General features: G+C 43.3%; 1 protein-coding gene across 1 annotated transcript; it reads right to left on the reverse strand.

Moving 5' to 3' along the window:
- Positions 1 to 1137: 1137 nt before the first annotated feature.
- TSEN34 (tRNA splicing endonuclease subunit 34) lies at positions 1138 to 26660 on the reverse strand. The gene is made up of 6 exons (XM_073602758.1): positions 26525 to 26660; positions 21355 to 21693; positions 14720 to 14985; positions 12258 to 12459; positions 10289 to 10570; positions 1138 to 1591 (listed from the first exon to the last, which is right to left on the reverse strand). The coding sequence occupies exons 2-6, from the start codon at positions 21404 to 21406 to the stop codon at positions 1404 to 1406; spliced, it is 990 nt and encodes a 329-aa protein (XP_073458859.1). The 5' UTR covers positions 21407 to 21693; positions 26525 to 26660; the 3' UTR covers positions 1138 to 1403.

The raw sequence follows: 26660 nt of genomic DNA on the forward strand, positions 1-26660 counted from the left end.
AGAGCTGCAGTTTTGGAGAGGCTGTAACCAAGTTGTCTAGTCAAAGTCTCGCAAATCCTTAAGCTTGCATTTTTCCTGCTTTCAAAACATTAATTTCTGGGACAACATGTCCAATTTCAGTTGTCATTGTAACAAGATAATCCATGTTATTCACTTTACCTGCAAGTGGTCATAATGTTATGGCTGATCAGAATATATTACACACACAGGGGTAGAGTTATTAAAATAGACGCACACAGAATGTGGTGTGATTGTGCATAGTAACCAATCAGCTTCTAACTTTAGCTTGATTACCAGATGACTTTATGACCGGCTTAAGACCCCTTTCACACTTGCGCCGTGGCAGCGCTGGTCATTTAAGTGGCACTATAGCGCTGTTTAAGGCTGCTTTCACACTGGGGCATCGGCGGTAAAGCACGCTTTTAGCAGCGCTTTACTGTTGTTTTTGCAGAGGTTTTCGTCTGCTAGCGGGGCACTTTTAACCCCCGCTAGCAGCCAAAAAAGGGTTGAAACGACCCGTAAAGCGCCCATTCGTTTCAATGGGCAGTCTCAGTGCTTTCACACTGAGATTTCGGGGAGAAGTTTTTTTAGGTGCTTTACACATTTTTTGCCCAAAAGCGCCTGATTAACGCCACAGTGTGAAAGGGGTCTAAGCGGCGCTTTTTGGCCGCTAGCGGGGTGCTTTTAGACCAAAGAAGGGGTTAAAAACTCCCATGATGCGGTGCTTCGCAAGCGCTGGCCATTCATTCCAATGGACAGGGCGTTTTGGGAGCGCTAAATACAGCGCTCCCAAACTGCCCCGAAGATACTGCTTGCAGGACTTTTCGGAAACGTTCCGCAAACGCACCGCTTGAGTGTGAAAAGTCACATTAGAATGAATGGGAGGTGGTTTTCAGGCACTTAGCAGAGGCTATTTCCAGCCTGAAAACCGTCCCTGTGTGAAAGGGGGTTTAAAATCGCAGTCCAGTGTTCACACCACTGCAAATTATTTTTGCCTAAATTTATAGAAATAAAATTGCACTAAACTTGCATTGAAATCACACATGGCGAGCAAAATTTGCATTGAATTCACAGCTCATAAGTGTGATCCGGCACTGACAATAAAAACCCAGAAGCTGATTGGTTGCACACCTGCACCACTTTAGTAAATCTCCCCCACAGTATATCTTCTACTAACATGCCACTCTCACTGAAAGTATATCTGCTGATACATTTTCCTTTATAAGCTCAATTGGAGTTGCACAGAGGTGTACTAAGTGCTCATTACTTACTGCTATCTGCATGAACAAACTTCTTTTCAGTTCTTCTAGATGTTACTCATATTCTCCATGACATTTGGTACCATCACTGTAGGGAACAGTGCAACAAAGTAGAACAAACAAGAGACTGTGTGCTGAAATATTTTACTGCAATCCTGACCATTGTAAAGAAGTGTAAGTCACTAGTCCCTCTTTATTAGCAGAACACAGCAGTACAGTCTTCTTGACATTTGTTCCCAGTCTTCCTGCAGTGATAATGTCTCTTAGTGGGATTTCTTCATCTTGTGGAAAGCAGATGGCGATATAATGTGCATGGAAGCGCATCGGGTCTCCTGCATTAAAACAAATACATTTTCATAACCGAGTCTTAACTGAACACACATAATAAAATTTTTTAGAGGGTGAATGTTGCTGTAACTAGTGAAGAAGGATGCAGTGTAATAAACAATGGGACAGCTCCTATTCAGCTTCATTTCCATCGGAATCTAAAGTGGCGGAACAGCCATGTGCCAGGTTAGAGTTGCCCTACATCAGAGGTCTCAAACTGGCGGCCCTCCAGCTGTTGTGAAACTACAAGTCCCATGAGGCATTGCAAGGCTGACAGTTACAAGCATGACGCCCACAGGTAGAGGCATTATGGGACTTGTAGTTTCGCAACAGCTGGAGGGTCGCCAATTTGAGACCCCTGCCCTACATGCTTACAATAGCCACATGTCGCACTAATCCATAAGAGATATTCTATTTATTTATTTTTTGCAGAGGTACTCAAATTCTGGCTTTTTTTTTAACCACTTCAGCTCCGGGAAGGTTTTACCCCCTTCATGACCAGGCCATTTTTTGCTATTTGGCATTACGCTACTTTAACTGGCGATTGCTCGGTCATGCAACACTGTACGCAAATTAAATTTATATCTTTTTTTTTTCCACACAAATAGATTCTTTCTGTGGTATTTGATCACCACATTCTGTTATAAAACAGTCAATAAAGAAAAAAATAAAATTTCTTCATAAGTTTAGGCCAAAATGTATTCTGCTACATGTCTTTGGTTAAAAAAAAAAAAAAATCCTAATAAGTGTATATTGATTGGTTTGTGTGAAAGTTATAGTGTCTACAAACCATGGTATAGATACTGGAATTTTTTTTTATACTAAAAATGGCAGCGATCAGTGACGTATAGTGGGACTATGATAGTGCGGCAGGCAATCTGACACTTGGCGGGAACGGACCTCCTCAGTGACACTAATACAGTAATCATTGCTAATACTATACACTGTCACTGTACTAATGACACTGGCCAGGAAGGTGTTGACATCAAGGGTTAAAGGGTTAACTGTGTGCCTAACAATGTCAAAATGTATGTAATATGTGCTGCTTTTACTAAGTGATGCGTTTGTTTTTCTCCCTGCTTTGCAGGGGGAAAACAAGCACATTGCTGCTCTCTGTTCAGAGCCCTGTGTTGTTAGTAAACACAGGACTCTGAACTGTCATTCACTAAGCCGATCAGCAGGTCCTAGTCATAAATCAATGGCCAGGACCTGCTGATCGGCTTGTGATGTAGCGAATGACAGCACAGAAGGGGCAGCGGTGGGAGTGCGTGCATGCCCCCTACCAGGAAATGCCGGATCACGTACATGTACGTGATCCGCCGCAGCGGGGCCGCTCTGTTGCAGTAATTCTGCGGTAGGTGGTCCACAAGTGGTTAATCTATTGAGAGTTCCTAAGGTTGGATATCTGCACCAATATTCCCTGTCCAAACTATCAAGTGTATGACAAAGCCAAATGAATGGCACTGTATTCCTCAAATGGATACCTCATAATGTAGATGCAATTAGGAATCATACTACCAGAGAACGATAACTTAAAGAGGAACTCCAGTCATTTTATGAAAGAAAAAAAGTCAGCAGCTACAGTATATTCACCAGCCCAGGGATCCAGTGCCCTCTTCACAGGGGCAGTTTTTCTTGTCCGTCTTCAGATCCTGGGTGCTGGCAGCTTGGCTATGGGAGCCGACTAACTTCAAGCCGTTTACAGCCAGCTCCCCACTGCGCATGGCCAGGTAGGTCTGCCAGATTGATCTCGAGTCTCCTAAGACATGTGACATGTCCCAGGAGGTTGCAGGTGGGCAGGGGTTTTTTTTGCCTAGGTGACAACTGCAGAAGTGAGAGAATTCTGCAGGAATACCTAGATCATAAAACCGGCTTTACTAAATTCCAAATCATTTGGCAAGTTAAAAAAAAAAAAAAAAATCAGGTGTGTATTTCTACTGCGCATTTAACTGTGAGCTCAGAGCTCCACTTTACTTAAGAAATACGCAACTGTTCTCATTTTATTTTTAGATATAAAATGTTAAAAAGAATCAGCTTAAACAAAAATAAGGTCATCAAAGTGCTAATGCATTCTTTAAAAATGGACTGAAGTGTTATTTCTGTATAAAGTATGTAAATGGAGGCAGATACACTATGTGATCATTACATACGTAGGCTCAAATTCCTGCATGGCAGTGCTACAAAGCCTTTGTTTCGTCTCTCTAACACAATACAAGTCTATGAGTCAGCCAGCTAACCTCACATAATACATTCGCTGTGTGACTTACTGGATTCAGCGTCATTCATCCTCCCTACTGTTCCCAACTACAGAGCTCCCTATATTGGTAGATCTATAAAGCTATTTTCAATACAATAATAAAATATGCACGTGCAAGTGTGACAAATCTAAGAATTACAGTATTTACTGAAAATACACTAAACATTCCTTTTAAAGACAGAATGAGATAAAGCAGGTAATAGGGGCACACAGGTACTTGGCAACAGCTGAAAGTCTTTTGATAGTCGTGTCAGATTTAGGCTGGGTTCATATACACTATATTGTCAAAAGTATTGGGATACCTGCCTTTACATGAACTTTAAAGGCATCCCAGTCTTAGTCTGTAGGATTCAATATTGAGTTGGCCCACCCTTTGCAGCTATAACAGCTTCAACTCTACTGGGGAGGCTAGCCACAAGGTTTAGGAGTGTGTCTATGGGAATGTTTGACCATTCTTCCAGAAGTGCATTTGTGAGGTCAGGCACTGATGTTGGACAAGAAGACCTGGCTCGCAGTCTCCGCTTTAATTCCTCTTAAAGATGTTCTATCAGGTTGAGGTCAGGACTCTGTGCAGGCCAGTCTAGTTCCTCCACCCCAAACTTGCGCATCCATGTCTTTATGGAACTTGCTTTGTGCACTGGTGTGCAATGTTGGAACAGGAAGGGGCCATCCCCAAACTGTTCTCACAATGTTGGGAGTATGAAATTGTCCAAAATGTCTTGGTATGCTGACACCTTAAGAATTCCCTTCACTGGGGTGCCAAGCCCAACCCCTGAAAAACAACCCCACACCATAATCCCCCCTCCACCAAATGATTTGGACCAGTGCATAAAGCAAGGTCCATAAAGACATGGGTGAGCGAGTTTGGGGTGGAGGAACTTGACTGGCCTGCAAAGAGTCCTAACCTCAACCCGATAGTCTCCGTTTTAATTCATCCCAAAGATGTTCCAATACTTCTGGTAATATAGTGTTTGTAGGGATCAGAAGATGCCTTATGTAGTACTGATGTAATTTTAAGAGATTTCAAATGACTTCTAATACATATTAAGAATTCAATGTAAGCTAAAACTTTAGTCAAGCTCTACATCATGAATTATGCGATGAACAATTTTCATCTTCCGTATACTTGGCTTTTAAAGGGAACATGTCAGGAAATGAAATAACAGTGGGAGAAGGTCATTACTGAAGTTGTCACTATATATATCTCCCAGCCCACACACTTGTCCTGGGGTAATTAGTCACCTGCAACAACCCCTATTTTACCTGTATTTTTCTAGGGCTAGGGTCAGAAAGTAGCAGCTTGGATGATCACTTTTAAGAGTGCAATTCCCAAACTCCCTGTAAGTCTAAAGGAGTCTGGGCTGTTTACTTAGCAAAGTGATTTTCTTTTTTACTTGATAGGGGTTGTAAAGGTTCATTTTTTTTAAAATAACAAACATGTTATACTTACCTTCGCTGTGCAAGGGATTTGAACAGAGTAACCCGGATATTCCTCTTCTGGGGTCCCCCAGCGGCGCTCCTGGCTCCTCCCCGCATCGCGTGCCCCCTCTGAGACCCACATTTCAAGGGGGCGCCCGTGCAAGCGTGCTCCCGATTCCTACTGCTGCGTCCATTGACACAGACAGTAGGACTCTGCCCCGCCCCAGCCTCCAGTGTCACTGGATTTGATTGACAGCAGCGGGAACCAATGGCTGTGCTGCTATCAATGTTTCCAATGAGGACCTGGAGCTGGAGCTGCTGTAAAAGGTGGGCTCTGGGGGGTTGCTGCACTACGGAAGGTTTTTCACCTTAATGCATAGAATGAGCATAGAAATCATATTTATGCATCCCTGCCAGGTCTAAAACTGAGGACTGAGCGATCAAACACTGCTGATCGCTCAGTTCTCAGTGTTCGGTGAGCAGAGAACTGGTGACTGTCAGGTACCGCCTCTCTGCTCTTTATACAGCACAGTGCTTGTGCTGTGTAATTTGGCCCCTGTAACACCTGAAATACCTGGCTGATCCTACCAGTTTCTGCCCTCCCCTCTGAAAACTGACCACGGTTCATCATGGCTGCTGAGCCCTGACACCATGGTCAGTTCATGTGCCTCTATCATCCACAGCTATCCTGTCCTCCTATGTCCTTCTCCCCTCCTCTCCCTGCCTGTCTGCCCCTGTGTCAGTGCCTGCCCCCTCCGCTTCTGCTGCTCTCATAACTGTTTAAAATGTATATAATCCTGACGGTTCCCTAATAACAGGAGCTCCCATCTCTGTGTTCAATTAAAAAAATGTCTCCTGTATTTCAGAGTGGCTCCCCTCGGTTCAAATGACCGGCCAGTTCTCACTCTCACGTCCCAGCTGACATCCCAGGCAGAGGAGACAGCTGGCCGGTGACGTGATCGTGTGGAACTGCTCTGAAATCCGGTAAATAAGGCATTTTATTTTATAAAACACAGAGACAGGAGCTCCTGTTAAGCAGGGTCTGGCTGAGATTCAAACCATGTGGAAACAGGGTGATTGTACCCAAGTTGATCGTTCAATCAACTTGGGTTCAACCAGCCTGTCGGATTTTTCATGCGATTATTAGCAATAATCACTGTGTGTTCTCCCGGCCAGAATGGCTCTCCGCGCCGCCCCCTCCTTCCCGCCAGGAGAACACAATAGCTACGCAAGTTAGATAACCCTATTAACACTGACTGTTGATGGGGGAACCGAGCGATTTTCTTTTCTGCCACCCCTGGTGGCAGGAAAGAAAAACACTCCATCTATGGCTGGCTTTATTGTAGTGAATGATCTAAAGCCATGCTGACTTTGGTTATCCGATCATGTGCAAACATTTAGCTTCACCTCATTGATTACGCCAACTTTAACCACTTGTGACCGGACCATAGCCGAATGATGGCTACAGTGCGGTCGGCTTATTCTGGGAGGGCGTACAATGACGTACTCCCAGAATCGTGCTTCCCACATGCCCCCTGACCGTCGTGTCCTCCAGACCCGGCGTATCATGGATCAGGGTAAAGGGCCAATGACACGTGGTCGGAGCGATCACTTGTCAACAAACCGGCGCATGTTCAGTTCAGCTCTCTCCTCACACACTGTACACACCGATCGGTACAGCATGAGAGGGAGATTGCAGCAGTACTCAGCCATGCCTCATTCATGCCCATATGTGCCTCATCCATGTCACATCAGTGCTCATCCGTGGTCACTCATGCCACATCCATGCCTCATCCGTGCCAATACAGTGCCTCACAAAAGTGTAATAGGTAGTTAGGAAATTCCATTTGTAATTTTATGTCCCTAGAGCACCTGACGGTGCCCCCTGAATGTTGGGCTTCTGTACGTGGCCAGGCTGTATAAAAGTCTCACATACAGTGGGGATGGAAAGTATTCAGACCCCCTTAAATGTTTCACTCTTTGTTATATTGCAGCCATTTGCTAAAATCATTTAAGTTCATTTTTTTTCCTCAAAGTACACACAGCACCCCATATTGACAAAAAAACACAGAATTGTTGACATTTATGCAGATTTATTAAAAAAGAAAAACTGCAATATCACATGGTCCTAAATATTCAGACCCTTTGCTGTGACACTCATATTTAACTCAGGTGCTGTCCATTTCTTCTGATCATCCTTGAGATGGTTCTACACCTTCATTTGAGTCCAGCTGTGTTTGATTATACTGATTGGACTTGATTAGGAAAGCCGCACACCTGTCTATATAAGACCTTAAGGCTCGGTTCACACATGGGCGGCACGACTTGCAGGTCGCCTCAGCGAGGCGACCTGCAAACGACTGCCGGGGCGACTTGCGAGACGACTTCTGCATAGAAGTCTATGCAAGTCGCCCCAAGTCGCCCCCAAAGTAATACAGGAACCTTTTTCTAAGTCGGAGCGACTTGCGTCGCTCCGATTAGAACGGTTCCATAGCACAGAACGGGAGGCGACTTGTCAGGCGACTAGGTCGCCTGACAAGTCGCCCCAGTGTGAACCGAGCCTACAGCTCACAGTGCATGTCAGAGCAAATGAGAATCATGCGGTCAAAGAAACTGCCTGAAGAGCTCAAAATCAGAATTGTGGCAAGGCACAGATCTGGCCAAGGTTACAAAAAAATTTCTGCTGCACTTAAGGTTCCTAAGAGCACAGTGGCCTCCATAATCTTTTTTTTTTTTTTTTTTTTTTTATAATTCTTTTTATTGAAAATTTCTTTAAGCAGTACAAAACAGGGCCATTGGGGCATACTCTGGTGGCCTCCATAATCCTTAAATGGAAGACGTTTGGGACAACCAGAACCCTTCCTAGAGTTGGCCGTCCGGCCAAACTGAGCTATCGGGGGAGAAGAGCCTTGGTGAGAGAGGTAAAGAAGAACCCAAAGATCACTGTGGCTGAGCTCCAGAGAAGCAGTCGGGAGATGGGAGAAAGTTGTAGAAAGTCAACCATCACTGCAGCCCTCCACCAGTCGGGGCTTTATGGCAGAGTGGCCCGACGGAAGCCTTTCCTCAGTGCAAGACACATGAAAGCCCGCATGGAGTTTGCTAAAAAAACACCTGAAGGACTCCAAGATGGTGAGAAATAAAATTCTCTGGTCTGATGAGACCAAGATAGAACTTTTTGGCCTTAATTCTAAGTGGTATGTGTGGAGAAAATCAGGCACTGCTCATCACCTGTCCAATACAGTCCCAACAGTGAAGCATGGTGGTGGCAAGAGTATGCTGTGGGGGTGTTTTTCAGCTGCAGGGGCAGAACGACTGGTTGCAATCGAGGGAAAGATGGATGCGGCCAAGTACAGGGATATCCTGGACGAAAACCTTCTCCAGAGTGCTCAGGACCTCAGACTGGGCCGAAAGTTTATCTTCCAACAAGACAATGACCCTAAGCACACAGCTAAAATAACGAAGGAGTGGCTTCACAACAACTCTGTGACTGTTCTTGAATAGCCCAGTCAGAGCCCTGACTTAAACCCAATTGAGCATCTCTGGAGAGACCTAAAAATGGCTGTCCACCAACGTTTACCATCCAACCTGACAGAACTGGAGAGGCTCTGCAAGGAGGAATGGCAGAGGATCCCCAAATCCAGGTGTGAAAAACTTGTTGCATCTTTCCCAAAAAGACTCATGGCTGTATTAGATCAAAAGGGTGCTTCTACTAAATATTGAGCAAAGGGTCTGAATACTTAGGACCATGTGATATTTCAGTTTTTCTATTTTAATAAATCTGCAAAAATGTCAACAATTCTGTGTTTTTCTGTCAATATGGGGTGCTGTGTGTACATTAATGAGGAAAAAAAATGAACTTAAATGATTTTAGCAAATGGCTGCAATACAACAAAGAGTGAAAAATTTAAGGGGGTCTGAATACTTTCCGTCCCCACTGTATGTGGTATTGCCTTACTCAGGAGGAGTAGCAGAATGTATTTTAGGGTGTAATTTGTGGTATGCATATGCTACGTGTTAGAAATGGACAACTTTGTGTAATTAAAAAAAACATTTTTTAAATGGATTTTCATTTTCTTTCCACATTTTCCAAAAACTTGTGGAGAAAAATGGCATGTTCAAAAGGCTTGTAATACCACATAGATTATGTGCTGGGGTGTTTGCTTTCAAAACGGGTCATTTTGTGGGTGTTTTCATTGTCCTGGTGCTCCAGGGCATTCAAAAGTGTGATAGGTTCTTAGGAAATTATATGTGTAATTTATGCCCCTAGAACGCCTGGAAGTGCTACTTGCATGTTGAGCCTCTGTATGTGGCCAGGCTGTGTAAAAGTCTCACACATGTGGTATCGCCATACTCAGGAGGAGAAGCAGAATGTGTTTTGGGTGTAGTTGCAAGTATGCATATGTTGTGTGTGAGAAATAACTTTGCAATATGACAATTTTGTGGAAAAAAAATCTTAATTTTGCAAAGAATTGTGGGAAAAAATTACAACTTCAAAAAACTCACCGTGCCTCTTACTAAATACCTTGGAATGTCTGCTTTCCAAAAAGGGGTCATTTAGGGGTTATTTTCACTTCCCTGGCTTATTAGGCCATCAGTATATCAGGTGTGATCAATTTTTAATGATTGCCACCATAGCTTGTAGACTCTTTTTATCTTTTTGTATCTTTTTACCAAAGATACGTAGCAGTACTACTTTTGGCCAAAATTTAAAAAGGAAAACTACTACTTTGCAAAGTTTTATAACCAAAACAATGATAATGCAAAAAAAAAAAAAAAAAAGCTCTATTTGTGTGAAAAAAAGGACAAACAATTCATATGGGTACAGTGTTGCATGACTGAGTAATTGTCATTCAAAATGTAAGAGTGCTAAAAGCTGAAAATTGGCCTGGTTAGCAAGGGAATATAAGTGCCCAGTGGCAAGTGGTTAAAGTGACTTTGCAAAGTGAAAATTCACTTTAGGTAAACATTCTCTACTCCTTTAGTAAATCAACTCCATTGTTTTCTTCCAGCTATGTTCATACCATACCTGGATAAACAAGAAAGTCTCCACCAAACTTGCTGCCACTGGTGAGGTAGTATCCCTTCTGCCAGAGGTCCCTTAAAACCTTGAACCGTAATTCATGCTTCGTCTGCCCAGGGTATGGCCAGTCTAGTGAGGCTTTGCACAGATCAACCTCTTCTATACTGTGCACATTGGTTCTAGCTGTTGGAATTTGCACCATCATGGCTTCCTCAGGGAAAAGGAAAGTATTTTCTAGGTTCTGAAGCTCTTTAATAGGTCCAAGGGAGGAGGATTCCACTGGTTCTTCTGTATAAATCAAAGAAAAAAAGAGCGGTGTCTGTTATCTACAAATTAATGTAGTATACAGTATCTGCATGAGACAATTATATTTGCTGATAAAATAAGCAGGCTTTGCTTCCTGTACCCTTATCAATCCACTAAACTCTGTATGACCGAAAACAATAAATTCTGTGTTGTCCCTAATCATGGCAAACTCCCATAACACTCGGCTGTCAAAGGCCAAGTCATCTTTGTCTGGGCAGTAATTTATATATGGAGCTCAGAGCAGCTGTTGGTATTGACAAATGTATTCATTTTAATGAAAGATTTTCATTTTGTAATGCCGACAGGAATATTTTGTCCCTATTAAGTGTGAATTCATACTTGCAAAAGCACCCTGCCCACGATTACCTGTGAAAACCCCGACGGGGTAATCTGGTGTGGGCTAACTCCCGAGCCAGGCTGTTTGCGTCTATTCAGACACACAGCCTGGCTCAGCCCTGCCCCACTCACATGTTTTGACTGACAGCACCAGGAGCCAATGGATCTCACTGCTCCCAGCCAAGCCAATGAGAGAGGGGAGAAGAGCTGCTGCAGACCTGCACAGTGCTGGATCCAGATCGGGTTCAACTATTTAGAAAGGGAGGGAAGGCAGGGAGATGTGCTGCCATTAAAATGATTTTTTAACTTAATGCAGAGAATGTATTAACCACTTGCTTACCGGGCACTTAAACCCCCCTCCTATCCAGACCAATTTTCAGCTTTCGGCGCTGACGCACTTTGAATGACAATTGCGTGGTCATACAACACTGTACCCAAATGAAATTTTTATCATTTTTTCACCACAAATAGAGCTTTCTTTTGGTGGTATTTGATCACCTCTGCGGTTTTTACTTTTTATTAAAAAAGTGTAAAAAACTGAATTTTTTTTTTAAAAAAAGTTTATTTTTTTATATTTTGTTTTAAAAAATTTTAAACGGGTAATTTTTCTCCTTCATTGATGTACGCTGATGAGGTGGCAGTGATGGGCACTGATAGGCGGCAGTGATGGGCACTGATGGGTGACAGTGATGGGCACTGATGGGTGACAGTGATGGGCAGCACTGGCAGGTGGCACTGATTGGCACTACAGGTGGGCATTGATAGGTGGTACTTGTGGGCACTGTTAGGTGGCACTGTGGGCACTGTTAGGTGGCACTGTGGGCACTATTAGGTGGCACTTTTATTGGGCACTGATGAGGCAGATGTGCCTCTTCCACTTGGGGACCGATGTCCCTCACATCCGATCCGGTGATCGGCTTTTTTTTCTACTCGTGCTGTCAGCGTGAGTAAAAAAAAAAAACGATTACCGATCTTTTGTTTACATCATGTGATCAGCTGTCATTGGCTGACAGCTGATCACATGGTAAGGGGCCGGGACCGGCCCCTTACACAGATCGGTGATCAGCCGAGTCTCAGTGACTCGGTGATCACAACGCGCAGGGCGCGCGCAGGGAGCGTGCACAGGGGAGGACGTCATATGACGTCCTCCCGGGAATGTAGGTCCGCGCTGTAGCCGTCATTCGGCTATAGCGCGGATGCCAAGCGGTTAAGGTAAGAAACCTTTTACCTTTACAACCACTTCAAAAGACCAAAAAGAGACTAGGAGAAGTTTATGATTTGGGATTACATACAATTTAATAAGCATTGATAGGGTGGCCCTTCCAGCACCCACCTTCTTGTTCCCCACGCCGTCTCTTTCTCTTGCTTCTACCCTTCATAATACTCTCTGACAAGCTTTCCAGGGTGCGCCTTTTCTCCTCCAAAGCCAGTCGCCGCTGCTCTTCATAGCTATTCTGCAGAAAGTTCTTGAAGGTCTCAGCCTCTGCCTTTGAAGACTCCTCCTCGTGTACAGGAGTGGAAAGACTTGTGCTATCCTGTTGATAAACAATTATATCCATTTGAGGTTAATTACAAATAAAACATTACATAGAGGTATCAACAATGATCACTGTATCTTTCTTGTTTAATAAAAAAAACAAAACATCAAAATGGCAAATAAAATATATAAAAACACATAACTACATAGAACAAGATCAGCACAAGAAGAGTAAGGCCTCATGCACACAGGATGTTAAAATAACGCTATGAAAACGCCAGTATCTTTGCAGTGATTTTTTACTTTTTTCAGCTTTTTTCAACGTTTTTGCAATAGCGTTTTTTAGCGTTTTTCCGCGTTAGCATTTTTTAGCGGTTTTTTTTTTTTCAAAATTTTTTTTTTTTCCAATGGATCAAAAACATTAAAAAACGTTGGTGAGTGACGTTTTTGAGTGTTTTTGAGCGTTTATCAGCGTTAGAGCGTTTTTACAGCTGAAAAACGTCTCTCAGAACCCACTGGTCCTGGGTTTTTTTTTACAGCTTAAAAACGCCTATGCCATTTGCAGCTCAAAAACGCCTAGGTGGGCATGAAGCCATAGACTAACATAGACAGGCCTTTTTAAGCTGCAAAAAACGCTCAAAAAAGCGGCTGTAAAAACGTCCGTGTGCATGAGGCTAAATTATGCTACACAAGGATGGTGGTATTAAGGAACCCTAAACCTGAGTTAAAGAATATCTAAAACCACAGCTTTTTTGTTAGTTGGGGTGGTGTGGTTAAAGTGATATTAACCACTTGCCTACTGGCCATTTTCACCCCCTTCCTGCCCAGGCCAATTTTCAGCTTTCAGTGCTGTCTACCTTTAAATTACAATTGCGCGGTCATGCAACACTGTACCCATATGACATTTTTATCATTTTTTTTTTTTCACATAAAAAAAGCCTTCTTTTGGAGGTACTTAATTACCACTGAGTTTTTTATTTTTTGCTAAATAAACAAACAAATAAAGACCGATGTGCGCTGATGAGGAGGCACTGATGAGGCTGTACTGATAGGTGACACTGATTGGCAGCACCGATGGGCACTGTTGGGACTGCACTGATAATCAGGACACCGATAATCAGTGCACATGTCCCTTTTAGAGAAGCCAGTTATCAGCTCTCTTGTCCTCTCTTTCCTCATGCTGTCAGCATGAGGAGAGGAGTGCTGATAACTGGCTTCTGTTTACATCTGTGATCAGATGTGGCTGGACACAACTGATCACATGGTAAAGAGCCGATGATTGACTCTTTACCTCAACCTCTGAACACTGCTATTACAGAGCGCTCTGCCCGTGCCCAGCAGTGGGCGCGATCATGGGATGCTGTATTAGAACTAGCCAGCTGCGCTGTATCCGTCGATCGGCTATAGCGCGGTCGCAAGTGGTTAAAGGCTTGACAAAAAAAACATGTTATGCTTACCTGCTCTGTGTAGTTTTGCACAGAGCAGCCTCGATAGTCCTTTTTTTGGGTCCCCCACCGGAGCTTCTGGCCCCTCCCAGCCCCTTACTCCTGCCCCCAGCTTGCTGTGGGGCACCCGAAGCAGGCTCGCTCTCAAGCCACTGCTCTGCATGTCCATTCACAAACAGAGCCGTGGCGCAGGCCCCAACCCCTCTCTTTCTCCACATTGGCTCACTAGCTGTGATTGACAGCAGTGGGAGCCAATGGCTCCCGCTGCTGCCTCAGCCAATGAGTAGTGAAAGTCCCCAGAGAGCCAAGGTTCTCATGCACATCGATGGACTGTGATGGGGCTCAGGTAAGTATTGGGGGGGCTGCTGCACACAGAAGGTTTTTTACCCTACTGCATAGAATGCATTAAGGTAAAAAACCTTCTACCTTTAGAACCACTTTAAGGATTTGAATGCCTGCCAGGTTATTTCTCCCTGTGTCTCTGCTAGGGAGAATGACCCTCAACTGGTCCTGGGGACCTGTGACACAGGGACATAAAGGGGAGGAGGAATGCAACATTTTGAGTTGTCATCACAATAAAAATAGACAAAAAAAATCTTCCAATGGGGCTGTTCCAGTGACAACTGCTAAAATGGGATTTCCCTCACTTTGGAGAGATTTCCTCTCACTTGCTGTTGTGTCTATGGGACAGGGAGTAAAGGTAACTCTCCTCAATGGGACAACAGGGTTTTTTTTTTTTTTACAGTTTGCATCACAACAGAAAGCTTACTACTGAAATAGAAGATAAAAACACTCAAGACATATCACACTGAAGGTAAGTAATGCTTTTTTTGGGGGGGGTAAACTGGAGCTTTATAACGTTACAATACAAACCGGAGGTAAATTACTGGGATCTGCATGTTCCTTTTCTTTGAAGCATCCACGTACAAGTGTTGCTGCCCCGATTTCTACTAGTAGTCTGGTCTCCTCAGGTAGAAGTCCTAGTGGAAGGCCCAGCCGTATATTCTGATGAGGTTTTCTCACCAAAGCTCCTACAAGCTTCCCTACCAGGCCATGTGTCTCTCGTATCTTTCGAGCATCTTCTATATTCCACACAAAGGGATTTCCTTCCAGAAGGTAAATCAGAATCTTAGAGCTCTCTTAAAAGAAAGTAAATAAAAACCACATTAGTAGAAAAGTACATTATGCCATTAGCTTGCAGATGGATTTTTTAATGACTTTACTACCACTTTAAAACATGTTTTTGAATACACCTTGTACACATACACCGAACTGTCTTTATATCAGCTTTATGTGATCCCCTGTACAACAGCACTCAGCTTGAGCTTCCCTCTGCAGCCTATCAGCCAATCACACACTGCAATTCACAGTTCTGTTAAGCCTGGTACACACATACCTGAAAGTCAGCTGGTTCAGTAGGAGAGATCCATGCATCACACATCGTTGTGTTGATGAAGGGATTTGTCTGTTTTTTTTTTTTTTATGCAACTCACTGGTTGAATGAAAAAAGAAAACTGAACATGCATTCCCAGTTTTAGTCTTAACACAAAGTGCTTGCTGAGAGAAAAGAACTAGATGGTTCGAATCATGGCCAGTTCAGCAGGGACCAGAAAGATTCTAACCATGTATGGGCATTGATCGATCAACCAGCCTATTGGACTTTACATGCAATTATTACTAGCGGCTGTTATAGCTGCTAGCTGTAATCACTATGTTCTCCTGGTAGGGGCGGCTTCCCCCGGCCCCCTGTGGGAAGAACTCAATGGCTCCACAGAAAGGGATTCCCCCATCAACACCATGTTGATGGGGGAATCGAGCAGCTGTCTCTCCTGCAACCCCTGGTTGCAGAAAAGAATATTGCTCTGTCTATGGCCAGCTTTAGAGAATGTTAACTTCTCTGCATAGCGCTACTCCTTCCTTATCCAAGACAGCGTAGAGGAGGTGTCCAAGCACTTACTGCACTATTTGACTACAGAGGAAATCCTTTGGCAGGTAAGACATACCTCACCTATATACATTTTATATGTATATTTAGCTGCTTGCCCACAGTTGACGGTTAAAGTACTATTAAACCATCAATGTTGTTTTTAAGCTTTCAAGCACCTACAGGTAAGCCTTAATATAGGTTTACCTGTATGTCAAAGCAGGGCTTTTTTTCTCAGACAATAGGTGCAGGAACTCCCCCTTTCCGAGTCACCCCTTTTCTCCGCCCCTACCCACCTCCCAGTACAGTCCCTTTTAGACAATATAGAACCAAGTATCATTTTGAGGTGCTAAGTAATTTGTATGGAATTTGGTAATGATATCAAGGAAAGCAGCAAAATAAATCCCCTGCAGCCAATAACAATAGATCCCCCTAACAACAATGGACCAACCACAACAAAATTTCCCCGCCAGCAACAATAGACTCCCAGCAGCATCAACAGATCTCTGCACAGCCAGCATTATTAGTCTGTCTGGCTGCCATCAACAATAGACCCCTCCCCCAACAGTAGATCTCTTTCAGCAATAACTGACCCCCCAGCAATATAAGACCCCCCCAGGAACAATAGACTTCCCCAGCAACAATAGACCCCTCTTGCAAAATTAGATCCCCAGCAGTGAGCATCAATACCCTGCAGCACACCCCAGCACCCCTTTCCATTACATACAGTCAGTCCAAGAGGTGCCGGAACTGCGTTCCCCCGCGTTCCAGCTGAAAAAAAGCCCTGTGTAAAAGTGGTTGTACAGGGTGTACAACCACTTTAAGCTGCAACATAGGCAAGGATTTAAAAATAAAGAAGCTGCATACTCATTAATTATTAAGATAAATTTATATAGTGCCAGCAGTTTGCACAGCACTTTGTTAAGTGATTAAATTAGATGCTGAAAGTGCTTAAAAAACTGAAGGTTTAACAACACTTTAAAGTAAAACCTGTCACAAGCATAGACTATTCAAACTGAGCCCAAATTAAAAAACATTGAAACAGAAGTTACCATCAGGAAAACCCGTATATGTGAGCTATTAGATTCACAGACAAAAGTACCCGCAAAATTCTACCTCCCAAAGCAATAATTGCCAGGTAAACCAAAAAGCCCACACTACCTTCAAAAAGACTATGAAATACAGCACTGATTGTAAACCAACCTCCACTCCACATATAATTCAAAAAGAAAGGCTTTATTGCTTATTGTAGATTACTGGGTACACTGACATAAATCATTCCTTTATACCGATGCAGCAAGTTATAAATTGGGAAGTGCTGGTTTATAACACGTATGACCAAAATGAAAACTTATGAAGTGTCAGCTTGTGGAATCCATCAGTTAAAACAGTGTTAAACCTCGAACCAAAAGTTGACTATATTGCCTCTTACAATATCTTAGATGTAATGGCTGAATTTGTCTTCTTTTTTAAAGTGATTCTACAAGCTTAAGGTTAACAATCTCTGCCTGCCCCTCCCCCCATTATACTTGCCTGAGCCTGATCTCGATCCAGCGCTCTGCTCGAGAGGAGCGTCTCTCTCTGTTCCCTCCCTCCTCATAGGCTCAGAGACAGCCATTGACCCACTGCTGTCAATCCCAGCCAGTGAGAAGTGAGTGGGGGGACGGGGCCAGAGCCACGCTCTCTGTGTCTATGGACACACAGAGCCATGTCAGGAGATGGCCCATGGGCACTCAGTGTTGGGAAGGAGCCAGCAGCTGCAGCGGCGGACCCGAAAAGAGGAGTATTTGGGCTGCTCTGTACAAAACCATTGCACAGAGCAGGCAAGTATGACACGTTTCAACATAAAAAATATTTAAAAAAAGAGCCGGTTCACACTGGGATGACTTGTCAGGCGACTTAGCCGCCTGACAAGTCGTGTCCCGTTCTGTACAATGGAACCGTTCTAATAGGAGCAATGCAAGTCGCTCCGTCTTAGAAAAAGGTTCCTGTACTACTTTGGGTGCGACTTGCATAGACTTCTATATAGAAGTCGTTTTGCAAGTCGCCTCTGCAGTCGTGTTCAAGTCGTCTGAGGCAGTCGCGCTGCAAGTCGTGCTGCCTCAGTGTGAACCGACTCTTACTGTTGACATAGATTTATGTAAAACCTTTATCCCAAAAGGAAAAGAAAAAATGTTTGCTTTAACTGTTTTAAAGATGTTAGATGGAGTTCAGCAGTGATTATAAAGTAAAAACTTTTCTTAAATAAAAAAAAATAACAAACATGTCATACTTACCTGCTTTGTGCAGTGGTTTTGCAGAGAGCAGCGCCGATCCTCCTCTTCTCAGGTTCCCTGCCGGCACTCTCAGCCCCTTCCCCTTGCTGAGTGCCCCCATAATAAGTTGCTTGCTGCGGGGGCACTCATGCGTGCTTGCCCCCTGAGCCGGCTCTCTGTGTCCATAAGAGACAGAGAGTGCAACTTAGCCCCACCCCCCGTTTCCACCTCGCTGGCTGCGATTGACAGCAGCGGGAGTCAATGGCTCCTGCATTTCAGCCAATCTCTAGGGAGAGACCTGGGAGAGCCTCTTATCTCGTGAACTTTGCTGAATAGAGATCGGGCTTAGGCAAGTATTAGGGCGACTGACGGAGAGCTGTACACTGAAGGTTTTTTACCTTCATAGAATGCATGAAGGTAAAAAATATTCAGCCTTTACAACCATTTTGATTTGTTTGTCAAGTTTTTTTTTAAATATGCTAGCCTAAAACTACGCTGTCCTCAGACTGAAAATGCTGCTGTCCAATGGTGTCTTTATTTCTCCTCCATCCAGAGTTGGAGACACCCTTAGACCCCATACACACTATTAGATTTTCTGCAGATTTTTGTCTTCAGATTTACCAAAAACATATAATATGAGGTCAAACCTTAAGAGTTTCAATTTGTATGCAATCAGGTAGGCCCTTTCACTACGTGGTTTTGGTAAATCTGAAGACAAAAATCTGCAGAAAATCTAATAGTGTGTATGGGGCTTTAGGGTTTGTTTACACCTGCGTCGCTCTGCAAATAGCGATCCACGGTGGATTGCTTTTTATACAACAGTACAGGCATTCAGGAGTTGAAACTGCCTCCTCCTGAATGCCTGTTTTATATTTTTATTTTTACAGCTAAACAAACCATGTGAATGGGATTACTGCTCCACAATGGTGCAGCCCCATTCACTTCAATGTGTTGCGTTTGGCAGCGGCACTGCCCACAAAATGTGACAGGCAAGATCATTTTTGCCATGTGTACACCTTGTCCAGCTGCCTTTGCACCTTAAGGAGACGGGGCAGTAAAAATGCAGGTCAACTGCCTATTTTTACTGCCCCCAACCACAAATAGAAACTCAGCCTTAGACAGGAAGTGTGTTACTGGCTGGATCACCAGGAAAAAAGCCTAAGGCCCCCTATGCACAGGCTTTCTGATCAGGTCCACTTGTCAGTTTTTGAGGCGCTTCACGCGGGTACATGAGCAGCAGGGTTGCCAACCACCAGTAAATTTACTGACAGTTTAGAAAAATCTGTGATATTTTTTTACAACTGCCAGCAAATATCAGGGGCTGATCATTTCATGCTGTGTTGACTTTAGGTGTAAATCAAGCAAATTACTTTGTTATAGGTATTGTCAATGTTTCCATGTTTATACTGTTTAAATATTCACTGTTTTAGTTTTCAATAGGAGTTCTGTAATTTCTCAGGTTGCCAGTAAAAAATCTGCTCCGCCAGCAAATTTTCCATGTTTTGTCAGTAAAAAATGCTGCGGGAGGTTGGCAACCCTGATGGGCAGGCAGATGTACTATAGACAGATTTGTGTCCTACCTTGTGTCCATCTCAGTCCAGATTAAAAAAAAAAAAAAAAAAAGCGCTGCATTTTTCCAGAACTAAACAAGATGGTTTGGAGGTAGCCCATAGATCTAACATGGGTTCACCACAGTCTACTGTCAAAATGTGGACAAAAACTGCACGGTACGGATGTCACAAAAGTGACATCTTTCCCATTCTGCTCTAATTTAGCAGGAGATCTGTTCACTGATCCTTCACTGAACGGAGCAAGGCACACCCCTGTGAAAGGACCCTAAAAAAGAAAACATATGCAGCCACCACATTTAAGTTGGCGACACGTTCTTTTAAGGCTTATTCACAATAGTGAGCTGTACTAAACGCATGGGTGCTGGTGTGCGATAGGAGACACCGTACTGATCCCAGTGTTTACTTTTTTCTTTTCATAGAACTTTATTAAATTGTCATAGGTGACATTTCAATACAGTTCTAGTTACTGCAGAGACGTTGCAATGCAGTAGTTTACATTTCAACTCATTGGGCGGCACAGTGGTGTGGTGGGCGGCACAGTGGTGTAGTGGGTAGCACTCTCGCCTAGCAGTAAGAAGGGTCGCTGGTTCGAATCCCAACCACAACACTACCTGCCTGGAGTTTGCATGTTCTCCCTGTGCCTGCGTGGGTTTCCTCCGGGTACTCCGGTTTCCTCCCACACTCCAAAAACATGCTGGTAGGTTAATTGGATCCTGTCTAAATTGTCCCTAGTATGTATGAATGTGAGTTAGGGACCTTAGATTGTAAGCTCCTTGGGGGTAGGGACTGATGTGAATGTACAATGTATATGTAAAGCGCTGAGTAAATTGACGGCGCTATATAAGTACCTGAAATAAATAAATTGCACTGAAAAATACTGCATGCAGCATGCTTTTTTTTTTTTTTTTTTTCTTTGGTGCACACCACTGCAACATTGTGGTGTGAAGTTACCGCCTAGAAAACCGTTTCAATGTGTCTGGGCTGCTCAGAAAATGTCTGCCAGCATGGTGCCAACACATGGGTTGTGAACGAGCCTTTATGGCCGGTTCACACCACAGTGCAAGATTTATAGCATCTGCGTTTGAATGCATAAAAGTGTGTAATTGTAACCGATTGATTCAGAGTTCCAATGTGTTTATGTGCCATTTGAGTGTCTTTTTGTTGAACTGTATTATCTTGCTGTGTGTGTGCCTATTTCATATGACATACTTTCCCTCATGGCTGCTGATTGAGTGTAGTGTAGAAAAACAACATGGCACCTGACAGCAGCAGGAAGAGGAAAAACTTTGTTTTGTTAAACTTTATTTGTACTACACAATCACATGTGGACGTGTTGCATTAGAATGCAATGTATAGCAATGTGTTGCACAAACATGAAGCATACATCATTTCAGCACAACGCAAGGCATAGGTGTGCACAACACAAAGTTTCTCCAATGTTATTTCCCTTAACATTGCGTTGTGGTTTGCGATGGGGAAACGCGCTTAACTAACCACAATGGGTCTGGTGTAAAACGGCTCCTAGAGTCACATGTCTTCAGAAAGTGTGTAGAGATGTCGGCCCACACATTTCTCTTAGAGCTGCTTTCCTAACTAGTGGGCAGCACATCCCTATAAGCTGTAGTATTGCCCTATCCATGTAACATTCTGATTTCATGTTTAGCTGAGACAATCAAAATGCTCCGAACCCTCAACACTCTCAGCACTGAGCACCCTTGTCAGTAATGGAGTATAGAATATTGGCTGCCAATGCTTTACCTGGCTTGGCCTCGGAGACCTCACTGTCTGCTTCCTGATCGCATATCTCCATGTGTTGGGTAGGATAGGAACAGCCCTGCCGATAACTCCACCCCTCTGACTCTATGTTGGGTAAGATCAGCCGTGTCGATACCTCCACCCCTCTTCAAGGTGCTGGGTAGGCTCAGCTGTGCCGATAGCTCCGCCCCCTCCAATATGTTGGTTAGGGTTTGCTGTGCCGATAACTCCAACCTTCTGCCTCTATGTTGAGTAGGATCAGCTGTGCCGATAGCTCCGCCTCCCCAATGTGCTGGTTAGGATCTGCTCTCTATCTCACCGATAATCAGTTGACAGATGCCTCTGGAAAGAAACATATATACATAAATATTACCTGAAAATGTTCCTCCTTGGTCTATAGAGTTAAGATTAGTACACACCAGTAGTTTATTTTTAGGAAAAAAAAAGAAATATGACAGCTCCAGTCGGAGCAGCTGTACCAACAATATGATGTTAGTGCAGCGATCTCCCCTGCTGTTCTATTGTGTTCTGACAGGGGGATGGTTTTCCAGCATGCTTCTGTCGGAACAGCTGCCATAAACAGGGGATGACCTAACAGGAATTGTATGCTGATACAAGCTACAGGAAGTGATGTAATCTGAAAATCCATTCCAAGATACAAGACTGACAAGATTCTAAATATCACATGAATGAGTTTCTGAAAGACATAGCAAAGTAATTTGTGGCTGCCCAAGAACAGATCTTTCTCTTCATTTCCGATTGTGGACGAGTACTGGATATTCCATTTGTAGGATTACCTGCCTGGTGTTCCATTACTGTTGTGTGACCTGTTTCAGGTTCGAGTCCTGGAGGTGAGAGGCTAATCTGTGTGGTGGAGGGATCACAGACACCGGATTGAAGATTTGCCTTGTGTGTCACTTGCACTTGAGCCATTAGCAGCTTCCTTTCACTCACCAGTTGGGACTGTTTTATTATATGGACATTTACTTACCCTCATGTTTGTGTGTGTAAACACACAAATCCCTGAGCTGTCAGAGGACAGGAGACATGTTGTTTGTTCCTAGTAAGTAGGAACAGCGATATGTCTCCTCTCTTACTAAGTCCTATCCCCATACAGTTAGAACACACATTTAACCCCTTGATCTCCCCCTAGTGTTAACCCCTTCCCTGCCAGTGACATTTACACGGTAATCAGTGCATTTTTATAGCACTGATTGCTTTATAATTGTCAATGGTCCCAAAAATGTGTCAAAAGTGTCCGATCTGTCGCAAAAAAAAAAAAAAAAAAGTCGCAGATCACCGCCATTACTAGTAAAAAAAAAAATAAATAATAAAAAAATGCCATAAATCTTTCCCATAGTTTGTAGACGCTATAACTTATTGCGTTTTTTTTACCAAAAATATGTAGAATACATATTGGCCTAAACTGATAAAGAAATTTGTTTTTTAAAAATATTTTGGGGATATCATAGCAAAAAGTAAAAAATATTGTTTTTTTTTCAAAATTGTCGCTCTTTTTTTGTTTATAGTGCAAAAAAATAAAAACCGCAGAGGTGATCTAAAAGGAAGCTCTATTTGTGAGAAAAAAAGGACACAAATTTTGATTGGGTATAGCATTGCATGACCGTGCAATTAATAGTTAAAGCGACATAGTGCCAAATTGTAAAAAGTGCTTTGGTCAGGAAGGGGGTAAAATCTTCCAGGGCTGAAGTGGTTAAAAAAGGGTCAGGGACTTTTCCCCTGAGGGAGACGAATGTACAGCAGCCCATTCTAATAAAATGTGAGCCACACAGATGTGAACCTCAACTAAAATGACATTTCAAATAAAACCATGCTGTATCAAACGACTCTGGAATATATGTAATGTTGAAAGAAATCTGCAAAAGGAAAAAGCAGAGCTGATATGAACTTATTTTCTTTAAAGCACGTGCTCAAGGGTTGTTATCTTGATTCTGTCTTCTACATTAAAGTGATTATAAAGTCTCAATTTATTTTCTATGAAAATAACAAACATGTTATACTTACCTCCTCTGTGCAGTGGATTTGCACAGAGCAGCCTGGATCCTCCTCTTCTCGGTGCCGCTTCTGTGCTCCTGACCCTTCCCTCCTGTTAAGTGCCCCCACAGCAAGCAGCTTTCTATGGGGGCATCCAAGTCGAGCTGCAGCTCTGTGTGTCCATTCAGGCACGGAGCTGTGGTTCAGCCCCACCCCCCCTCTCTTCTGATTGGCTAACTGACTTTGACAGCAGCAGGAGCCAATGCTGTGTCTCAGCCAACCAGGAGGGAGAGACCCAGACGGCCGAGACACTCGTGGACATAGCTAAACAGAGATGGGGCTCAGGTAAGTATTAGGGAGGCTGCTGCACACAAAAGGCTTTTTATCTTAATGCATAAAATGCATTAAGATAAAAAGCCTTCTGACTTTACAATCCCTTTAAGGCTCGGTTCACATATACACAAAACATTTTATATGATTACCTTTGATTTGCATTGAAGCTGTTTACAAATATGTGGTGCATCCACAATACACATTTAAAAAGAGTCCTGTACGTTTTCTCAGCACTGCAGTGCAGTTCAGGTGCAAATTCCAGGCTCATTGAGTTCTATGGGAACGCTTCTGAATCGCACGTGTTCAGTTGTGTTTAGGATTTCAGCACGGATTGCTCTCCTACTACAGAAGTTGACACCCTTTATCTACTATGTATTGGCCAGCACTGAAAACAGCTGTGACAAAAATCTGGTTCTGAGCCTTGCAAATTTGCTGTCGAACCAGATCAAAAATGCACGTGACCCGCTGAACAAATGCCTTTTTTTTTTTTTATTTGCAGTGAAAACAGACAAACAATTCACATAGCACATGTGTGAACCCAGCCTTAAAGTGGTTCTAAAGCCTCAAGGTTTCTTACCTTAAAAAAAGGTAAAAAACCTTCTGTGCTGCAGGAGCCCTCCAACCCCCTCCCTTATTCTTACCTGAGCCCGATCTGATCCAGCGATGTGCATGAGAGCAGTGGCTCTTGCTGCTGTTTCCCTCCTCACTGGGCAGATTGATAGCAGCGGCAGCCATTGGCTCTGGCTGCTGTCAATCAAATGCTGTCACAAGGGAGCAGGGGGTGGGCCAAGTCGCCCGGTCTGTGAGCAAGTACGGATGGGTGCCCCATGGAAGGTGGCTTTCCCTGGGGGCACAACCTGAAGATAAAGGGCCTAGAGCATCGGCGGGGGGGCCCCAGTAAAGGAGGATCAGGGCTGCTCTGTGCAAAACGACTGCACATAGCAGGTAAGTGAACATTGTTTGTTATTTTAATTTAAAATAAATAAATAAATGGTTTAACCACTTAAAGACCGCCCACCGCATATATGCTGCGGCAGGGCGGATCTATTGCGCAAAACAACTTACCCTCTACGTCATTTCGTGGTATGCCCGCTGCACAGAGCGGGAACCAATCAGTGGGTCTGGTGGACCCGATGTCTGCTGGCCACCCGCGATCACTCCACAGAAGCAGAACGGGGATCTGCCTATGTAAACAAGGCAGATCCCCATTCTGACAGGGAAGTACACAGAGATCTTCTGTTCCTTGTAAGCAGGAACATGTATCTCTATGTTCTTCCTGTCAGTCCATCCCTCACACAGTTAGAAAACACTCCCAGGGAACACACTTAACCCTTTGATCACCTCTGATGTTAACCCCTTTCCCTGCCACTGTCATTTATACAATAACAGTGCATTTTTTTAGCACTGATCAATGTATTGGTGTCTCTGGTCCCCAAAAAGTGTCAGATGTGTCTGCCGCAATGTCGCAGTCCTGCTAAAAATCGCTGATCGCCGATATTACCAGTAAAAACAATTACAAACAAAAAAAAGCCCATAAATGTATCCCATAGTTTTTAGACGCTATAACTTTTGCACAAACCAATCAATATACGCTTTTTTGGGATTTTATTTACCAAAGACTATAGAAGTAGAAGAATACATATTGGCCTAAACTGATGAAGAAATTAGATTTTTGTTTATTTGTTTTTTTGCATATGTATTATAACAGAAAGTAAAAATATTGTTTGTTTTTCTTTAAAATTGTCGCTCTTTTTTTGTTTATAGCGCAAAAAATTAAAAAACGCAGAGGTGATCAAATACCACCAAAAGAAAGTTCTATTTGTGGGGAAAAAAAAAGGACATCAATATTATTTGGGTACAGCATCACACGACTGCGCAATCGTCAGTGAAAATGACGCAGTACCATATCACAAAAAATGCCCTAGTCATTAAGGGGGTAAAACCTTCAGGGGCTGAAGTTCACCTTTAGCACAAAAATCAAATTCCCTTAGATATTATGCCTAACACAGATGACAATCCTTAAGTAGAACTAAAGACAAAACCTTATTCTTTTTTTTCCCCATTTTGGACAGAGTAAGGGAGGGTTAAAACCCCCTTTTAGGTTTTTTTTTAGCCCTTGGATAGATTTCCCTTTGCTTCCTCTCCAATGGCCAAAACAGGAAATGATAGGGAATCCCTCCAATGTGAGGAAATTCCAGGGTGTCACCACTGTAAGATTTCTTCTCTCTTCCTGTTTGTGTGTCAACCCAAAATTTAGGCTCCATTCACATTTGGCGTTTTGGTACCTTGGGCAGAATTGCTGTGATTCTGCCAGTGATCTCAAATCACACTAAAATCGCAAAATGCATATTCGAGTGCCATTAATTTTCAATGGCACCTAAACGGAGTGTGGTTTTGCCACGATTAATCGTGCAAAATGCAAAGGTTGTCATCCAAAAGAAGCTCCATTTTGAGTGACAAGCTTCACGTGTTACATTTTGCCATGATTTATCATGGCAAAACCATGCCACGTTTTAGGTGTCATTGAAAATGAATGGCACCCGAACACGCATTTTGTGATTGCAGTGCCATTTGAGATTGCGGGCACTATAACAGCGATTCTGCTCGAGATCCCAAAACACCAAATGTGATTGGAGCCTTAGGATTTCCATTTCCTTTCACTTTTGATGATAACTGTACACAGGGCAAATAAAGAAGATGAATCTCCCTTAGAGGGACACAGATAACAATAAAAGCTGACAGGTTTTCCAATCCCTTGCCACTCTAGCCTAAACTAAAAAAAAATAAAGGTTTGCCTTTAGTTACACTTTAATGTGCATCATCATTTTTTGTAAAGTTTACTTACCCCTGTAATCTGGAGCTTTCATTTTTCTGAGTAGTTTTAAAACATGCATTCAAAGCTTCTCTTCCTACTTCCTGTTTCAATACTGCAATGTCATCTGGGAGGGTAGTTCACTGAGCTAACAGGAAACTACAAATCC

This window comes from Aquarana catesbeiana, linkage group LG10 (genome assembly GCF_042186555.1).
Source record: "Aquarana catesbeiana isolate 2022-GZ linkage group LG10, ASM4218655v1, whole genome shotgun sequence".
Taxonomy (NCBI): Eukaryota; Metazoa; Chordata; class Amphibia; order Anura; family Ranidae; genus Aquarana; species Aquarana catesbeiana.